General features: G+C 48.1%; 1 protein-coding gene across 1 annotated transcript; it reads left to right on the top strand.

Annotated features, from left to right (window-relative positions):
• The first annotated feature begins 444 nt into the window (after window positions 1-444).
• Window positions 445-15,959, top strand: TBX2 (T-box transcription factor 2). The gene is made up of 7 exons (XM_048824548.2): window positions 445-1,157; window positions 2,594-2,861; window positions 6,484-6,630; window positions 8,595-8,671; window positions 8,947-9,116; window positions 11,030-11,589; window positions 14,121-15,959. Exons 1-7 carry the CDS (start codon window positions 793-795, stop codon window positions 14,565-14,567), a joined length of 2,034 nt encoding a protein of 677 aa, XP_048680505.1. The 5' UTR covers window positions 445-792; the 3' UTR covers window positions 14,568-15,959.
• The last annotated feature ends 4,308 nt before the right edge of the window (window positions 15,960-20,267 follow it).

Raw genomic sequence — 20,267 nt, 5'->3', positions numbered from 1 at the left:
CCGCCTGCGAAGCGCTCCCCGCCGGCAGCAAATTCAGCGCTGACCCGGTATGCGGAAAGGAGCTGGGGGTGGGATTTCGAGCACTTTTCTCTGTCATTGGTTAATATTTTATTCTGTTGACATGTTTTCTTACTGCCGGTGCTTCCGACACCTTCTTTTTTTTCTTCCTTTCCTCCCTCCCTCCCTTCCCTTTCCTCCCCCCCTTACCCCAGATCTTGGCCGGAGCTGTCAAAACCACGCCTATGGAGATCCACAATTGGTCTGAAACGCGTAAAATCAGCAATCAAGGGGGCTTGGCTCATTAGCGAGGGGATCAGCGCAGGAAGGACATGTGAGAGAGTCACAGTTTTACAGAGATCAGGACAAGATCTAACCATTCCGCTCCGGGTCCTTTCGCCCAGCGCAGCCTGGCCGGAGGTGGAGCCGGATCGCCCGCCTGTCTGACTCTCCGGGGGTGCCGCGGTGGCCGTGGGCCCCCAGACTCGCTGCGGTGGGGAGCCCTTTGAAGGCCCCGCGTGGACCCTGGGCACCGCCGCGGTTCGGCTTTTGTTTCTATTTCAGTCCGGCGAGGGGCTTCCCTGCGCCCAGCGCCCGCTCGCCTCGCTGCAACGAGAACAGCAGAAAATACAAGGAGCTGTCACTGTCTCCAACTGCGGCCGGGGAGCGTCTGCCGCGGGGAGCTGCTCGGACCCAGCTCTGCCTTTTCCTCCTGCAGAGACTTGGAAGCAGCTCGCTGGGCCAAAACCAGGGCACGGGACCCCCCTCTTTTCTCCTGGCTTTGTGGATGCACCGATGAGAGATCCAGCCTTCACAGGGACTGCCATGGCTTATCACCCGTTCCACGCTCCCAGACCGGCCGATTTCCCCATGTCAGCTTTCCTGGCGGCGGCTCAGCCGTCCTTTTTCCCGGCTCTGGCTCTGCCCCCGGCGGCGCTGGCTAAACCCATCCCGGACCCGACTTTGGCTGGAGCCGCGGAAGCTGGTCTGCACGTCTCGGCCCTGGGGCATCACCACCAGGCAGCCCATCTGCGCTCTCTCAAGAGCCTGGAACCGGAGGAGGAGGTCGAGGACGACCCCAAAGTGACTCTGGAAGCCAAGGAGCTTTGGGACCAGTTTCACAAGTTGGGGACAGAGATGGTGATCACCAAGTCAGGAAGGTATGAACAAGACACCCCCCCCCCCACACACACACACCGCTACACAAGGGCCACTAAAAGTGATTCCCCCCCCCCTATTCTTCCACCCCCTCCTTGCACCTGTGACTTAGATCATTTTTAAAAGAACGCACATTCAGGACGAGTCGATTTCACTGATTAAGGGGCCCGCAAGCCCGAGTGGGGATTTTTCTTTCTTCATTTCTTTTTGTTTATTTACCAATGTTTTTCCCCGAGGGTGGGAGGAAGCTGCTGCTGAGAAAATCTGATGCGGTGAATTAAATACAAATAAGAAATAGAGGGCTAGTGGATGGTTTGGATTTTTCCCCCCCACTTTCATTTTTTAAAAAGAAAGAAGCAAGATTCCACATCAAATGTGTGTGTAGTAACTGAACACCTTGACCTCAGATTAAACTGGTGTACCTTTTACTCGTTCAATTTCGTAAAATGGAAACAATTCGGTATATGTAGATCTCCAAAGCTTTCTTCACTGCATGACTGACCAATAGTGAGAGTTGATTTTTCCCCTTCCGTATACCTGTATTTAAATATTAACAGCCCTTTTGAAAAATAACCATCGTACATTTTTTAAAATAGGTTTACAATAGCCCACCTTCCCCCCCCCCCTTGCAGGTATCTCTGGCTTTCATCTCTTTCTTTGCATTCGCTCTATTTAATTTTACATTGAGGATATTTATAAATCCAGCGTTGGTCTGGTTTTCGAAAATCAGTAGCAACTTGCACCGTGGAAATATTTGGGGTTTGGGGGTTTTTTTTAGGGGAAGGAAACGGCTTTAATCTGTACCCCGAATACATTTTTACCTCTAGCCCCACTTTTCTGAGAAATCCAAGTCGGGATTTCGACCTCTTGGCTCGTTTTCTGTCAGGCGAATGAAGCGAAACTTTGACGGTGCAGAAGCGGCTGGTTAGATGAAAGCAAAAAAGACAAATCCAGGGTGTGCACTTTTGTCCAAAACGGCAACACACGAGAGAGCCCAGGACGTAGATTTCGGACCTGTACATTCAAATGCCAGGCCCCTGAATCAGGATTTAACCTCTCCAACAAGAAGGGTCGGTTTTCGTGGTAATTCTGAGACCACAGATCGGTTCCGGGTTGATAGTTCGGCGTGGGCTTATTTTAAAAACTCCCTTCTGCCGTTTAGACCCGTTTGGAAAGCGGAGGCCCAGGGTCGAGGCTTGACGGTGTAACAACATGGCTCTAATGCACGTTTCAGGTTTCCCTAGCAGTGGGCACACGATGGTGCAGACCCAAGGAGAGACCCAGGGCTGGGGGTATGAAGGGCCCGCAGCCTGCGGATTAATGGGTCTCCGACGTTGCTTCTTTCCTTGGCATATTTTGTAACAAAATCTCTCTCGTGCTTCGGATTCTTTTTAACACGAAAAGATTCTCTTGCTTTTATTGTCTTTTATTCCCTTAGGAGAATGTTCCCCCCGTTTAAAGTGCGTGTGAACGGCCTGGATAAGAAGGCCAAGTACATTTTATTGATGGATATAGTGGCTGCGGATGATTGCCGGTATAAATTCCACAATTCCCGCTGGATGGTAGCCGGGAAGGCGGATCCAGAGATGCCCAAGCGTATGTACATCCACCCGGACAGCCCTGCCACAGGGGAGCAGTGGATGGCAAAGCCTGTTGCCTTCCACAAACTCAAGCTCACTAACAACATCTCGGACAAGCACGGATTTGTAAGTATCACCTCGACAGGGGGCTGGGGAGGGGGGTGTCATTTTTAGTGCGGGCTGTGATTGTGCAGGAAGGTTTGGGTTGTTGTTTTGTTTTTTTTTTTTTTTTTGCATTGCCAGGAAAGTCTCGCGAGCTGCCTGTTAAGTGTTGTGTGTTTGTGGGTGTGAAGGACAGATGGAAAACTAGGCCGGCGTGAGACACAAACTGCATCTTCATACATGGACTGTTTAAAACAAACAGCTGCTGTCTTCACCCAGGAGCAAAGGGAAACAAACCTCGCTCCGGTGGGCACATTTCACATATTGATCACCGGGGGTTGTTTGACGAAGCCAACCAGCCTCAAAACTCTGGGAACTTAGTCGTCAGATATTGTCGCTTACAAGGTTCCTATTTACTCTCTCAAAATAGACACAGAAGAACCCATGTGTTAACCAAAAACGAGGAAAACCAGGGTGCTTGTGGCATGACTTTTACCTGCCCCTTTTAGAAATAGGCACCATATTTCCCCCAGCAAGACAGCGCCCTTTGAATGTGCGCTTATCATCTGTAAATAGTAAATCACCCAGCGCTTATCACGACATTTTAATTCGTAACACACATAGCGTGCCTTACAATGCATGGGCTCCATCACTCTTCATTTAGATTAATCGCTGTGTCGATTGTGTGTGTGTGTGCGCGCACCCCCCCCCCCACCCCCCATGAGTCGGTCTGAATTGCGAATTTCAGCCACGTGGTGTAAATGGGAAAGGAGTCGCGCCGTGTTAGGCACACGCTGACTCCGCCGCCGCTGCTGTCGGAGGTGGGGTGGAGGGTAAACTTAAGTGGTTGCATGTTATAGATGTCATGGGTTTTGTAATTTGGAGGGGGCCCTGACATATTCCCTATTTAAATCCCAGGGTGAGTGATTGAAAACCGTGTAGTAAAATCCATTAAACAGTGGGGAGCAGGGGGAGACAGGCTCTGCGCCATAACAAAAAGTGGGAAACTTTTTTTTTTTTTTTTTTTTTTTTTTGTAAATCAGCTTTGCAAGGAAAAACTCTCAAGAACATGGCATTGTGGGTTTAAATCCTTACGCCGTTTGCCTCTTGTGTGAGTCACGCGGGGGACTGCGAATGCACTTTCACTATTCATTTTCCTCCTTTAAAATATGCCCGCTCAGTTTCCTTCCCGGGGCCTGATCCTGCCAGTCCTCACTCACTGGGAACTAGGAGATGGCCTGCAGTGTCATAAGCATAAACTCAGGGAAGTGCATAATTGCTCCAACTTTTGTAACTGCGGGACGACAGGGCAATTTCCTTGGCAGGCTAGTCACCAGAACCTGGGAGAGACTGGGACGGCGCGCCTGAGAAAGTGAGGGGGTGTGTTTGTGTGTTTACATCTGTAAAAATGATTTGGGATTAAATACAGTTGCCGAAATGAGGTCGGGGGAGACTGTGATCTCGGAGAGGATTTCAGTGCGAGTGGGCAAGTCCTGAATGACCTTTTTGGTCACTTGACTTTTTGGCGGAGCAATAAAGGAAAATAGAGGGTCATCTCATAAACCCTTAAGGTTTGTTGTTTGGTTTGGTTTTGGATGCAGAATCGCCTCCCTTTGAATGAAAGGTAAGAGGTGTCTGAGGGCAACAGGGTAGAGGGGGTGGCCAAATAAGAAGCCATGCTTTACAGGTGCAGCTGAAGGAGATGCCAGCCGGCACATGGGCAAGGCTGGGTGTCAGCTGCACAATTCAATATCTCGGGGATCTTGGTTAAAAGAGATCTTGGTATATTTCAGCGGGTAGGTGGCTGAAGTAACCCACCTGTACTTAGTTTCACCGGGAGTATGGAAAGCTTATTTTGTTGTTCCAGGAAGCAGTGTCTCCTTGCAGAGAAGGATTTTTAAAGTCTATCAAACGTCCCTATTTATTTTCTTATTGATCAACTTCCTCGCCTACTGAAAAAAAAATCGAAGTGTCTTAGCAATTTGCAAATATCCACAGCACAGAGCGGATCTGAAATAGGGAGAGAGATGTTTATTCTGCCATTAAGGCCCGGTGGAGGGGGGGGGGGGCGCGGAGGGAGGGAATCAGAGCTAACAGACAAGCTGTCTTTAGCCTTTGGACAAGCATTTGGGGCGATAAAGAGAAAGTTCATCGTCCTGTGTTTTTGATATGGTAATTAACTGGGATTTGGAGATGTTGGTTTGTCAGTCAATCCATGCTACAGGCAGCCAGCGCCCACTCAAGGGTGGGTGGGGGCTGCAACCAACGGCAATATGGGCAATATAAGGCAGGAAAAATCTCTCAGGTGAGGGATGAATAAGGATTCAGATTACTTTATCTAGGTAGGAAAAAACCCTGAACTGTTAAATAATACATTGCGCTCTGTTTGTAGAATGCAGTGTGCAAATCAATAGCAAGAGGGTATAATCCCTAGCTTTTTATCATTCAAGGAAAGCTAGTGTGATATAACATTTTTAACGGTTCCTCATAATCAATTAAATGTTTTTGGCGTGTGTTGTTCTCAAAAGGCCCGAGTGCATTAAATCGGAAAGATCAGGGTTTAGTCTGTGCCATCTGGTCATGGAAGGGATGATTTTTTAAAAAAAAAGGAATGCAGATTTACACGCCTGATTGGGAATTTTTGCACCATTTCCTTTATAAATCCCGTCTAGATTACATCAATATAATGCTGATCTGACAGGTCACCAGCAGGTGACTATTTTGGGGTTAAAATTGGGATTTTTTAAACTGTCTTCTGCAGCAAGACGAAGTGACAATTATTTAGCCGCCTGGGCAATAGCATTTTACAATAATTAAGAATTCACCATTCATTAGCAATTTTGCTTCAGTAATAATTGTATTTAACCCTGAGCACATCAGGGTACTGAATGATTAATTCAGGAACAGGCAAGAAAACACTTTAGGTGCCTGATTTGAAAGGGGGGGAAGGAATGTAGCATTTGCAACAATTTTGTTCTTTTTCAGAGCAATTTAAGCGAATTGAAATATGTATTTGACCGTAAACTATGCTCTTCTTTCAAATTGCGGTTCTGGTACAGAACTCTTCCCAAATGCTCTACAATTAAAAAATAAGGAATACAGAATTTGACGGCTGGCGACAGTTTCAGACACCTGGTTTGGGGCACAAATGCTTGTTCATCTGTAATAGCTTCATCTTAGACAGAAAATTCACCTGGATCAGGGCGTGAACATATTTTTCTGGCTGGCAACATGGTTTTCTGTGGCAGTCAACTGCAGCCAGATAACCAGCTTCTGCGTGGTGTGCAATAATTGTATATAGATACAGATTGCTAGGAAATTTGCAATGACGCCTGGCCTCTCCCTTCATTCTCAGGATTGTAATAATCTGGGGAGAGATATTTTGCCTCCTTATCAGCCTGCGTTTTTAAAGAGCATTTACAAAGAGATTGCAACAAGCCCTCCTTCTTCCGAGTGACCTGATCATTAGAGGCCAGAGTGTAAAACGTGATTTATGGAAGGGGGTGGGGGGGGGAACCCTCCTTTTGGTAGCAATGGGGGAGTCCCGCTTAATAGTTGATCCCGCTCCCTGCGGCTAGGAATTCCGCGGGGCAGCTTGGTTTGAATGGGCCGGATTTCAGCCATTCGCTCTTTCCCTGGCCCGCAGACCATACTGAACTCCATGCACAAGTACCAGCCCAGGTTCCATATCGTGCGAGCCAATGACATCCTGAAGCTTCCCTACAGCACCTTCCGGACCTATGTGTTCCCTGAAACAGACTTCATCGCAGTCACCGCATACCAGAACGACAAGGTAAGGGGTGGGGAGAGGGGCTGCTCTTCAAATGAACCTTTGAGCCGAGGTAGGGGCCCGATCCTGCTTCCCCTGAAACCCTTGACTGCGGGATGGGATCAGGATCGGTCCCCCGAGGAGGAATCCGAGCAATGGGATTTGGACAAGGCCTCCGATGCCCTTATAAGTCTCCCGTTCGGCTGCCACCTACTAATATTAGCCTGTTTAGCTTGCGGTTGTTAGTTTTAAAGAGTCCAACTATTTGGAAATCGGGTTTGCTAACGCCAGGGAGATAAAAATCAAAGCAGGGAGTTAATTGTGAGTGGGGGTGTGAGTCAGACGACTGAAGCACGCTGGCTGGGCTCAGACAAGTCCGGGGGGCAGTACCTGGGGGAGTGGGAGCGAAGGGAGAGATTTCACAGACAGGTGCCCCCCATGGGGAGGCAGTACCCCACTTTCCCCCACTCCAGGAGCCTGGTTTTTCTTTTGGGTTCTTTGGCACGGGGAAGGAACCTTCTTGCTCGGTAGCTCTCAGATACTCAGGAGATAGAAATGATGAAGGGTGAAGAGCGTTTGGAGGGAATTCCCTCGAAAGGCAGCTTTTGCTGAGGATCGGAGGGAAATGACCAAGAAGACAGGCTAATTCAATATCTTTCCAGATTAACCAGGTTTAGCCTTTCCCCTGGGGGGATGCCGGAGAGCAGCAAGCAAAGCTTTGGAGATGGGAGGGAAATCTTTGAGTCCAGTGGTGCTTTATCTGGGTTTTGGTCTTCAGACTTGACCGTTTTTTAGCGCCCCCACTAACCCTCTCCCAATAGGGTTTTCTTTTCCCCCCTGCCCAAAAGCTGACCGGCACCTCCACTCCTGGCTGCTGATGTTAATTGACAGGTCTGTCGGAGGGTCCTGGTGGGCTTGTTTCCATCGTAAAGTTTATGGCAAAGAGTCACAATCGATTAAAGAACACTTAGGCTGCAGCCTAGCCGCAAGCTACAGCCAGGCCACTCAGCACTTGTTCCAGCCTGGTTCTTTATGATGGGCTCCCTGCACGAGTGCAACGTCCTGCCACACACACTCACTCACACTCACTCACACTCACACACACTCACACCCACACACCAACACACCCACACACACCCAGTGTAGCATCCTGGCAAGCTAGGAGGATGTATACCCAGCTGTCCCCGGCTACTCATCTCGACCCTGCTTTGGGGCGGTATTTCTGATCCGTGCAGGTTAAGGGAGATGGATGAGCAGAGCGAGGGGCACTTAGGGGCTGGAAAGGGACAGATCTATTAGCTCTGCCTTGCTAGCTAGGCACTGCTTCTTGCCTGCTGTCCATATTGGCACAAAATAAAAACCTGCTTGGCCGGAAAGCTGGGAAGTAAAAGGGGGATTAAGCAATTTGTTTTTACAGAACTGATGTGGAGCAGATCAAACATGCGTTTTTAAAGCAACCATCACGGGGACATATTTCAAAAGCATGAATTATTGAGGGCCCTCATGTCGCCAGCACCATAAGTTAGTCTCTGGAAGAGATAAGAATAGCTTTTAACCAACACAGCAATGTTTAGTCGCCATCTTCCCTCCAGGGGGCCGTGAAAAATAACTTCCGATCATTAAAACTCTATTAATAATTCAGGCCAAACCTCAGCATCATTTTTAATAACGCATGCGGTGTGTTAAACCGGGGGCTTGGTGTGTTTCAAACCGTCTGAAACAGACCCTCAATGGGACCCTGACATTCTGCACTGTTGAACTGTGGAGGTGAGCACAGGTCAACCGACCCAGCTACCAGGTTGCTCTTGATTTTTATTTCCCATCTCTTTTTAATGACCAATATTTGTCTCATCGTTGCCGTTTTAAAGGGCAATTGTACATGTTTTTCCACACAGTCCAAAAGTGTGTGTGTGTATAATATTTTAACCCTTTCTGCATAAAACCTTGTCTCTAGGATAATTTACGCAGTTTGTGGTTGTTGTTTTCAGATCACCCAGCTTAAAATCGATAATAACCCATTTGCAAAAGGATTCAGAGACACTGGGAATGGAAGGCGAGAGAAGAGGTAAAATTGTTCTCCAAGCTAGAATGTTTTAGTCTAGTGGTAACCTGGATATTTCCTCCTTCCGTTCGTTTGTTTTTGATATGCAAAAGTTACCTGAAAGATTTCAGTGGGGATTTAGTTTAGCCCAAAGTCATATTAATTGAAGACCTCAGCCTATATACAGCTGTAAAACGATCCCACCTTTCCCTGTCCCCACTGACAAGGTGGAACCAGGAGTGTATCTGTTGGGATGCACCACAGAGATAATGTTTAGTAATGACCTTTTCTTTTTGAAGGAAACAGCTCACTCTCCCCTCCCTGCGGATGTATGAGGAGCAGTGCAAACCTGACCGAGATGGGGGTGAATCGGATGCTTCCTCGTGTGATCCTGCGCCAGTGCGGGATACACTTCACTCCCCATTGGGTACAGCCCCTAGTCCCCTGAGACTCAACCGCAGCGGCCGAGGTAAATAGTTCACTCCAGAACTCAGCCTGGACTCTTCGGACAGCTCTTAAAAAAGGAAAGCGGGGATTTTTCTCTCTTGCCTTCTCTGAACAAAAAGGTCCAGACTCTAATCTGATTTAGGAATGGCTTCGAATTTACCGAGGTGTAACTGAGACCCCAAGGTTGTTAACAGGAAAATTACTTTTTTCCACCCACTAGAACTTAGAGGTATTTGTAAGTCAAATTCAAACTGGAAGAGGAGGAAGAAAAGAATAGATTCAAAAATTGTAATTTAAGTAACTTTCCTGAGGTGTCAGATTTCAGGGATGTCTTGGTTCCTCATTCGGCAATTACAAAGGTGCCACTTTTAAATACAGATTAAAAACAGGCATGGAGTGAATTCTGTCCCACTTCGGACAGATTGCAAATTCGGGGTTCAGACCAGTGGGAAGAAGAATGTACACCACCAAAAAGAGAAGGAGGCAGAGAGGTTGACCAGTACAAAAGAACCAAATGTTACAGCTGAAGAAATGTAGCTGGAAAGGGGGGAATGGGAATGCAAAGCTTATTTACAACTTCTAGCATTTTCCTGTTGTAAATTTGTGTAAACAACAGGCTGCGTAAATGTAATCATTATGTTACATAGCCTTACTGGCTTTCAGAACTCCTTCCTGGAGGGTTACTGTGGTTGCAATGGGTAAATTAACCCCCAGCCTCCCCAAAATTCCTAATTTTAAGAGGAGAGAACATCGGGATTGAACTTGGAGGCTCACATCTAGTAAATGAAAATAAAACTCAGCAGCTCTCTGCGACAGTGGTTGATACTGAGACACTGTCCCTGGCTTTGCTGCTTTTTAAAAAATCCGGTTCCTCTATTTTAGGTCTGTCTCTTTGGCTTGCAAAAATTAATGAAATTGCAGAAATATGATTTACCTAATACCAGGGCTTATGACACACCTGGCCCTCTTAAGAGCTTTTCAGCTCAATCCATTAAATCGGCAATGACTATATACCTTAAACTAAGGAATTTAACGTAAGCTGCCTCAAACTTTTTGCTCTCTGAATCACAACGAGTCCGATATTATTTAAATCTGGATGTGAAGTTACCTGCCAAAATGGGATCTTTGCTACCTCAGGCTACAGAGATGCTTGCTTGTATGCATGGTCTATTCTGTTGTGAATTCGGTTCAATTCACTATTTTTTCTCTACACGATGATGTGTATTTTTATCAGTGCTTTTTCAGAACATATCTTGATCATGGTGACTAGTGATTTAACCCGAACAACCCCCCTCGCCTTTTAATGGGTCCATAAACATGACTGTGCAATTACACGGAATCTAGCTATGCAATAAATGAATCAATTAATTTCTAATTCTGCACATACTCCTTACTTTCTGAATGGCTTTTGCTTTGTTTTAACCCGCGGAGCCCGTCATGAGCTAGGCAGACCAGTGTGAGGATGAAGCTAATTGATAGGATGCTGTCTTATATTTTGGTGCCTTTAGCAAATACCTTCCTCCTGTTTGGCAAAGCGGTGCTAATCCCCCGTGCCCCACAATTACCAGTTTATAAAGGTCTAATTCTCTCCTCTCCCCCCCCCCACATAAAAATAGATTGAATTTCTTCAATGAATGAGGAGTTTTCTTCCAAAACGGTGGAGATTTTAATAGGAACCCCCCCCCTTCCCCAGTTTATTTCTGAGTTTAAATAGACCCACCCAGACAGGCCGGCTGGGGAAGGCAGGTTGGGAGGGGGTGTGTGATAAAGGGAGGTTGCAGGGGTTTGGGCAGCACCGCACCGGGGGTGTTTGTGGCGGCAGAAGGCCGGGGGGGTGTTGATTCCCGTTGGCCCCCAGCTGTGCGAGCCCCCCCCCCCCCGGCGCACGGAATGGGCCCGAGTTTCACAGTCCCCCCCCCGCCCCCTTCCTTGCAGAGGAGAAATCCTGCCCGGAGAGCGACCCGGAGCTGGAGAAGCTGCCCGAGGAGCGGCCGGCTCGCGGGGCCAGCCCGGGCCCGGAGGAGGCCAGCCCGCGGAGCAGCCCGCGGCTGCCGGAGGAGCGCAGCCGGGAGAGACCCAGCCCGGAGAAGCCCAAGGGGCCGGAGAAGGACAAGCCCGAGGGGCGGCGGAAAGAGCCGGACGCGCCCAAGAAGGAGGCGGAGGGCGGCGGGCTGAGCAGAGAGCCCTTCGCCCCGCTGATGGTGCAGACGGACAGCCCCCCGCACCTGAGCCCCGGCCACCTGCAGAGCCTGGCGCTCTCCGGCCTGCACGGGCAGCAGTTCTTCAACCCGCTGGGCGCCGGCCAGCCCCTCTTCATCCACCCGGGGCAGTTCGCCATGGCCCCCGGGGCCTTCTCCGCCATGGGCATGGGACACTTGCTGGCCTCGGTGGCCGGCGGGGGCCTGGAGAACGGGGCCCTGGCTTCGACCCAGGGGGCAGCCGGGACCGCCACCCCCTTCCCCTTCCACCTCTCCCAGCACATGCTGGCCTCTCAGGTAAGCGGGGCTCCCGGGAAGGGGCTGGGACAAGCCGCGGTACCCCCCTTCCTTACCCCCCCACTACTCAACCCGACCCCGATTTACTCCCCTCCCAAGAATGTATCTACCCCCCCATTTCACCCCCCTTATCCCGCATCTGCCTCCGTGTTTAATTTCCCTCTTCATTGCACTAGTTAACCCCCCCTTCCTTCTCTCCCCCCCCCCGCGATCTTTTGGGTCGCCTGCTTAGAAATGGGCGGGGGAAGGGGTCTGGAGCCTGGCAGCCCCTTCTGCCGGCACGGCTTCATTTGCCGAGCCCCAGCACCTCTGGGCTGGCCGCATCAGCTCGCAATGGAAAACCAGGGCTGGAGCGGGGCAGCTCTTTTATTGCAAGGTCGGCGCTGTCCCCAGGCCAACCCCTCACCCTCCTGGCTCCCCGGGCAGCGGTGGCTTGTTACCCGTCAGTATCCCACCCCCTTTGCTGATTGAATCGGAAACCAGGTTGCTTGCTTGCTCCCCTCCCCCTTCAAATACCTCCGGGCTGTTTCGCTGTCCGGAGAAATGCGGCCGGGGGTCCCATGGAAGTAGGGTAATATTTCGGATCCTGCTATCCGGAGAGCGATTCTGTGCGGTTCCTGGCCAGAATGGGACTTTTGAAAACAAAATAAATCAATCCAGCCGGGAGACAGGGGAGAGGGAGCGCCTGAGAGCGGCGTTATCACTTGCTTTCTTCTGCAGGAGCAATGCTCGTCAGCGGTCCCCCCGAGGGTCCCTTGAGTTCTATCAGGGACATTTGTCTCCGGCCAATAATTGCTCCTATCATCCTCCCTTTGGTACTGGAACACTTTAATCCGTTTAGACGGAGCCAGATCTGAAGGGTAACAAATCAGCCAGCGGACAGGGACCCCATTTTGAACCCCCCCCCTTACAGTGGAATTGAATTGACACAGAATTAAACGAGTCTAGCTCCAGTTTCTCCTCCAGTGTGAGCCTGTCAAAACCTCTAAGGTGCAGGAGCCAGGACGGACCTTCCATTCCAGGGGCGCACTGGGGCTGAGCTTTCCTACCCGGTGTAGTTACTACTTTCCAGCTGCTTGCTTGTTGCTGATGCAAACAGGAGATAAGGGGGAATGGTGCACGTGCCCATCCACTTCTGTGCCTTTCCCAGGCTTTGAACAGGGGGGATCCTGAGTCAAACCCAGCAGGCTTGCACTGCTGAAGACTAAGGATCAGGGCTTGAGGGTGTATAGGTGGTAGCTGCCTTCAAGGCCCCCATTAGAGGGGGGCATAAGGAGCATGTCTGAAAAGTGGAAAGGGCCCGATTCTGCCCACTGACTTCAATGGGAGAAAGATCCAGCCTATTTCTATTGGCCAAAACTAGGGTTTCAAAATGGCTTCTTCTGTTGCATCCTGAGTTTGTGCGTGTGTGTTTTGCCCAACCCAAATACACCAAGGTGTGATTTAAACCATCTAATTTATCGATCCTACTTTACTATGTGGCTTAATGTGATTAAACTCGTGAGAGGATGCACAGACTGGGAGACAGGCGAATGCAGAGAGGGAACATGCTGCCGGTGGAGATCTGGTAAAGGCAGAAGCTTACTGTGGGGTCCAGCTCTAGCTTTTTAACAGGCCTTTCTCTGGTAGAGGGTTCAGGCTGCGGAGCAGATGGGCTGGTGAATTTTATTTCTATTTATCAGGTCTGATCCTCCTCCTCTCCCCATTTATTACAAGATCCTTTAAGAATTCAACAGGTTCTCCTCATCACTACCTGTTCCTTGAGCATGTCCCAGCCTAGTTAAGAGGGCATTGTTTCAGTGTCCAGGTCTGTTTCAGCAAGTTGGTTCCTTTCACTGCTCCCTGATGTTTAAATCTCTTTTGCCCCGTACGGGGTGTATTGTTTCAGTGGGAAATTCAGAATGAAGCAGTGCAGGATCTGATAGGTGGCATATATTTATTAGCAGAGAGGAGGCACACATTGGTGGCATCTTTCCTGCCCCAGAGGGATGGAAAGTGCTGAGCTGGTTGGGTGAGAGTGTTGGAGGAAAATATTCCTTTTGTTAATGAGTTTGACTTGATTTCGCGCTGCTGGTGGAAGGTCATTTGTGCTCCCAGAGGACAGAGAGGCTCAGCCAGCACAGAGACAATTGACAGACAAGCAAGCCTCTGTCTCCTGGGCTCTGCGTTTGAAGAGATGCACAGGAGCTTGGCGAGGTCGACTTCCTCCTGGGTCCCAAGGATGAAATGCCCTGGTCCCAGGCCTGCTGTCCTTTCTGTGGGGCACTGGTTGGTTCCCCATCCCTGCTCCCCCCCCCTTCCTTCCAATGAACTGGACGCAGGTGCCAACCCCTTTCACCTGGAGTCTGCTCTCCTGGCCTCTTACCTTGGCAGTAGATTCTCTCCTAATCCCTTGATTTCAAAGGTCTCAGGGGGCTCACCTGGATTTTCTGGCTGCCTGGGATTCTGCCCCCTGCCCCCCAGCTTGCGATGTTTCCAGTTCCCACCACCAGGCGCTCTTCAACCTCTCCTCCTTTGTCTCTCTCTTGCAGGGAATTCCGATGCCCACCTTTGGCGGACTCTTCCCTTATCCGTACACCTACATGGCTGCAGCTGCGGCCGCCGCCTCAGCCCTGCCAGCGACCAGTGCGGCTGCGGCCAGCTCCCTGTCCCGGAATCCCTTCCTGAGCAGCACCCGCCCTCGCCTGCGCTTCAGCCCATACCAGATCCCCGTCACCATCCCCCCCAGCACCAACCTCCTCACCACCGGTCTGCCCGCCAGCCTGAACCCAGGCTCGGAAGGCTCCAAACCCGGCAGCAGCAGGGAATCCAGCCCCCTCCCAGAGCTTCCTTTGCACAAATCCAGCAGCCAGAGGGGCTCCCTCTCTCCCAAAAGCTCCCTGAAAGATTCCATCAATGAACTGCAGAATATTCAGAGACTGGTCAGTTGCTTGGAGAGCCAAAGGGAGGTGTCACCCGGCAGAGAGTCCCCAAAGTGACTGGCTGAGCTGCCAACACGCCAGCCTGGAGGGCTGAGAAGCACTGGGATTTTGTACAGCACAGTATAAATATTTATTTAAATAATAATAATAAAAAAAAAAACAAGGGAAAAAAAGGGGAGGGGGTCAGGCAGTTAAAGACAGGGATACAAGTCAGACACCCAGACAAAGCAGAGGCCAAGTGAATGATCCACAAGCAAAATATCCCATAGCCAGGAGAAATTATGGGAGACTATTCCTCCCTCCCCCCCCCCCACTCTCCACTCAGACCCAGGAGAATATAATGGATAGGATCTCCCCTCCCTAAACCCAGTTCAGAAAATACGGAGAGTCTCCTTCCCTCCCCTCCTCAGTCCCGCTGGTTTGGACTCAAAATACATCTGGAAAAGCAAAAGGACTCCAATCGGCCATGTAACTTTCTTGATCAATGGATTACCCAGAACACACACGATTTCCGGGATGGTGAAAGAATGAACCAGTCATTCCTTTAAAGAGACTGTGGGAAAGGTGACTGGTGCTTTCTATAGGGACTGATTTCTGAAGGGTGGAAGATGCTTTCAACCCCACCCCCTCACCTAAAACAGACAATTTTAAGAGGAAAATAATAACTCTGGGCGAGCCAAGTGACTACGAACATGTGTGTAACCGGATTTGTCAGGGGGGAAATGGAAATAAACTGTTGTCAGCTCTATTGAATCCACCACTGATTTCAAAGGCCACCGACACTCAGAGCTGGTACAGGCAGTGTGACATGGCAGGTTTGGAATCTACCTGTGTACCAGAAAAAAATATTTATGAAATAAATGAAAATTTGTGTAAATAAGCTGTAAGGATCCCAGAATATGCAAATTGGTATTAATTTATTCAGTTGTACATTGGTGTGTACATAATATTTAGAGTTTAACTCATCGCATTTAATTTTTTTTCATTTTACATGAGCATATATATTGTAAATGAAAAAAATATTTAGCTCTTTGTGATTGAAGGAGATATTGGTTTCTTTATCTGTGTTTTAAAATGTTGTTTATCCCGCCTGTTCTCTAGGACAATCATGTGCCATCAGTATATACTTTTCAGTCATTAAAACCAGAGTTCAATTCGTTAAGGAACTCTTTCAAGGAAAAAAAATCCAAAATGGTAATGAAAATATCTTTGCAGTGCGGGGTATAGGAAATGCAGGAATAAACCTCAGGTTTTTATTTTTCACTCCAGAACAAAAAAAAAAAAAAAAAAAAAGAAATATAATAAATTTAAATATCACATGGACTGTGCGCTATATTTGTTTTAAAATAAAAATATACAGGATTTGAAATGTGCTGGTTATTCGGGTATCTATCTGTTCATTTTTTGATGAATTCTCTCACATCTTTCAATAAAAAATATTCTAAGAAGCTTTGCCAGTTTGGCGTTTTTCATCTCTCCTTGCATTTCAGAATGATTCGATGGGGGTTATTTACTTTATTCTAACTTCTGGGAGTAGGGAATTCCAACCCCCCAGCGAAACTTGAATAGCCCTACATGCATATCGATTTTTGAGGGGAGCTTCTGATCACCCTAAGAAATTAAAATCACGAACAATTTTTGGGGGGGTTTTATGTCAGGACTAAATATAACTGGGATGGCATCATTCTTACCAAGAGTAAGCGTGAGAGCCTTCAGTTAACTACAGTAGGGCAGGTCCCTGCACTGAGCTTGCAGGTAGGCACGAGCTTAACTTTAGCACGTGAACAGTGCTGACAAGTCACCTGCTAAACTCTAAGCATCTGCGTAACTGGTTGCAGGGCCAGGTGGCTTTATTTTGCTTTAATTAACCCAAAGGGTGTGGGGGGGGGCAGGGGAGTTGATTCTATATCACCCTCATTCTCTGCACCTTTGACTTCAGATGCGTTTGTGTGTGTTTTTAAGTAAATGATTAGCTCAGGAGAAGGAATCGAACTAATGGGGTAAACGTGTGTGTTTTGTGTAGTCCTCGATTCCCTGCAGGTCTACGATGAAGCACCGGTTGCATTTAAGTCCCGACATATGAAAATCCTGGCATGCCTATTAACTTACTGTACTTGTCCCAGATTCGTGGATCCAACAGCTCCTGGAGAAGACGTGAGAGAGTTCAATTACCGTCTGAAGACTTGGATTCTTAAACGTGGAGACTTTATTAGGTTCGGCGGATTTTTTTTATATGTTCGTTATTATTTTCAATTAGAGGATGTGTAGAAAGTCTGTTCTAAATCCTGCGAGCCTGTGTTTAATTTCGACCAGGAAAGATTAAAATGCTGCAATGCATATAAACATCCGTTTTGTATTATTGGGATATAAACGAAAAGAAACAGAGTTTGATTTAAAACGACAGCAACCGATACAGTTTCCAGCGACAGGGTTGCAACATTTTGCTGCATGGTTTTTTTTTTTTTAAAGCTTAAAACACACACAATTTAAATTGGTTAGTCTCTAAGGTGCCACAAGTACTCCTTTTCTTTTTGCGAATACAGACTAACACGGCTGTTACTCTGAAACACATAACATAAAATCGGATTCCCCCCTTATTGCCCATGTAAACGGTTGCTCTTTGAAAATCATCTTGGCTGAGAAAAGACAGCCTTTTATTTTAACTTGGCTTTATGACGTTGGATTTTTCTATCTTATCTGTCAGTGGTTTGTTGGAATTCCCCTGCCGCCCCCAGAATAAGTCCCAAGGGCCAGATCTTATTATCTAAACGTTCCTGCTGCGAAATCTGTGGCTACCACGTTTTGAGAACAAGGTAAAAAAAGGGGTGGTTTTGTGCGAGTCTGCATCAAACCAAGGTTCCTAGGGGATAACCAAAACCCCCTCTGCTACTCTTGCAGCCAGGACCCCCATAAAGCAGCAGGCTCTGCGCGCATTTAATCACACGAGTAGCGAAAGTCTGCTCACCTGAGCAAGGAAGGCCAGCGAACCTCCTCAGGTGCATCCAGTGAAGGATGGCAGAGTGGGGCCCCTGAAGCGTTCCGGACGTGACTTCTCACCCCCCCCGTTCCAGAACCCTTCCAACAGCTGCGAACAAGCTCCGTTCTAGTAAATCGTCCAGCCAATTCGCGTTTTTCGGTCAAAAGATACCTCGTTCGAATTGTTTTAACGCGGGTTGCGACTTCTATTTTAGGCAGGAAGAGCGACGGGTAGCGCCCCCCGTCCCCTGCAGTAAATAGGACTCGTTCTTACACTTTGTCTTAATAGGCTAATTTTAGCTAGTTTGCTAACAGGTGTGAAGGACCAGGGGACTAGAGGGAGGCGGTTGGTGCAGCTTGGACACCGCTAGTGCTGTCCAGAGGTCTCCTTGTTTGGCAAGACGCTGAAAAAACCAGAGACGCTTCCAACTGCTACCAGGTAAAGAGGCCCACGAGCATTTTCGCTTTTCTGTTAATTTCTGAGGTTTTATGATCTAGGATCATTGGAGATCTCACGATTGGCTTTCAAATAATTCCCCTCTCTCTTTCGGTCAAGGATCTAGTCTCCCTCGGGCATTAGGCACACGCCCCCCCACCCCCCCCCCAGCTTCATCCTCCAGAAGCGTGGTCTCCCCTATGCAATCTGTTTAAATCGACCCCGGTCCTTACATCTCCAAAGAGGTCGGGAGGTCCTAATGTCTCTCTGGCTTGAGGAGAACGTCCCGGCTTTATGGTAAAGCAATCAAGGATGACATAAACAACCCTTTTCTCCACCAATTACCCTTTTCTCATTCTTTGGAAGATTTATTAGCCAAATTGTTTGTGCTCGGGGAAACTTCGGAGTTTACGGGGTCACTCGCAGAGCGGCGTCGGGTGTCGGGGGCCCTCTGCTGGCGAAATGAGTTAACAAACACGCATGAGGTCAGTCTTGCACAAGGGTGAACTTTCTGCTTGGAAACGGGACGTGTTTCTAGGTAATTGTTAGTTAAATTTGTTTCATTTATATAATTGGTGCTTTTTCCTTAAAAGTAGTTATTCTCCCCCCCATTTATTTCAATTTAACTTGTGCATTATGGTTAAAATATTCTCTCATTAACTATCACAAACAGAAGGTGCTGGCCATCGCTGGTGTATTGTCATGTTTAACTGTTTAAATTTGGGATAATCTTAAATTCTTATTTAAAACAAATATTAGTTGCTTAACTAATAAAATATTTAAAACGGTGAAGCTGGATGCTGTGACTATTTGGGGTCTAAGATAATAGCTCGGTGAAGTTACTGGTGCAATGGTGTTAACATAAATCTAAAGTGGATAATATCTAAAACTGAGTAATGGATCCCCCAGTTTGGAAACTACTTTCATATGGGGAGGGAAACGAAATTACTGAAACAGGCTCTCAGAATTATTTCCGAATATCTTGAGTCTGTTTTTTAGGAAGTATAAGGAAAAACATTTCACAAATACCTAGCAAGAAAGCAATCTTTACATTGATGTTTAATTAGAGGAGGGCTGGCTTGAGGGAGAGAGGAGGAAGTTAGGTTTAAAATAAATATCTATAGGGAAATCTCTCCTATTCACATCCCCAGATTCAAGAATAGAGCCATCAGACCTATTCTGAGGCTATGGCTGGTAAATGTTTAAATGTTTGCTTCCTTCTTGCAGTGAGTTGTTGTTGGGGTATGAAGCTCCAGGGCTAGGCACAGACTATTTCTAGACTGCCTGTGTATATCAGGAAGTTCCTCTATATCCTTCAGCTAGGAAAGGACTAGGGTGTCTTTTACACTTTCCTTGTAAGAAACCATTCCACTGGAGCCAAGCTAAAGGAAACCGTGCTCTTTCACTGCCTGAGAGACATTACTGTTAAAGGCCTCAAAAAAAGCCCCACTGAAACCAATGGGCTCTGTATAGGCCCAGGTGTTTGTCTGCCCATGTCACTGCAGAATGGGGGCCAGATCTATGCTGGTGTAGGGTCTGGTGGTGTCAGCATCCAAACGCCCAGCGTCTTCCTCCTGCTGAAATCCGTGCCCGGGCTCTCAGTGACCACAACGAAAGGAGGATCTGTCCTTTCACGCTGGTGTCGCGGAAGGCAGACCCGGACCCCAGGTGTGTAAGAGCTCAGTAGTTCCGCAGTACTCGGCCAAAACTCCCGTGGAAGCCGAGCGTGCAGGGATTGAAAGCGGGACCTCCCAGAGCAGCCTGACGCTCCCTGCTTACCAAAGGGGGGTGTGGGTTTTAGCAAGAACAATTCTGCCTCCCTCACAGCCGGACAGACATTGAAGCCATCGATAGAGCCTATAGTTAAGCAATTTAACTAACAACATAAGTAACCGTTGGCCACATGCTGCCTTTTTTGTTATAAATGGATACTTACATTACTCTGGCCTGACCCACCCTGTGGGTGTAATCTTGGGATGAAGTGACATTGGAGACGCATGTAATTCTGCACATCACAATGCCCATGGCAAAACTCTGCTTGTCTTAACTCTGCAGTTCCATTGCTCCTGGAAATGAAGCATTGTATGTTCCACTGATCATCCCCTCTTCCTCAAAAAACCAAACCGAGGAGTCCTTGTGGCACCTTAGAGACTAACCAATTTAGGTATTTGTAAGACACATTGGTAGTTGTTAATACTGTGTCTGATGCTTACTATACATCACGCTATACGGTCGAAAAATTCCAAAGTTACTGTGGATGTGTCAATTTTTTGGGGTGCTCAACCCTGAAAAATGTTAAAGGGGCTGATTTTTCTCCCCTTTCCCCACCCCCTCCAGAGGGTGAC

Source organism: Caretta caretta, chromosome 17 (genome assembly GCF_965140235.1).
Source record: "Caretta caretta isolate rCarCar2 chromosome 17, rCarCar1.hap1, whole genome shotgun sequence".
Lineage (NCBI taxonomy): Eukaryota > Metazoa > Chordata > Testudines > Cheloniidae > Caretta > Caretta caretta.
The sequence above is the reverse complement of the archived record's forward strand: the minus strand, read 5'-3'. Positions and strand labels throughout refer to the sequence as shown.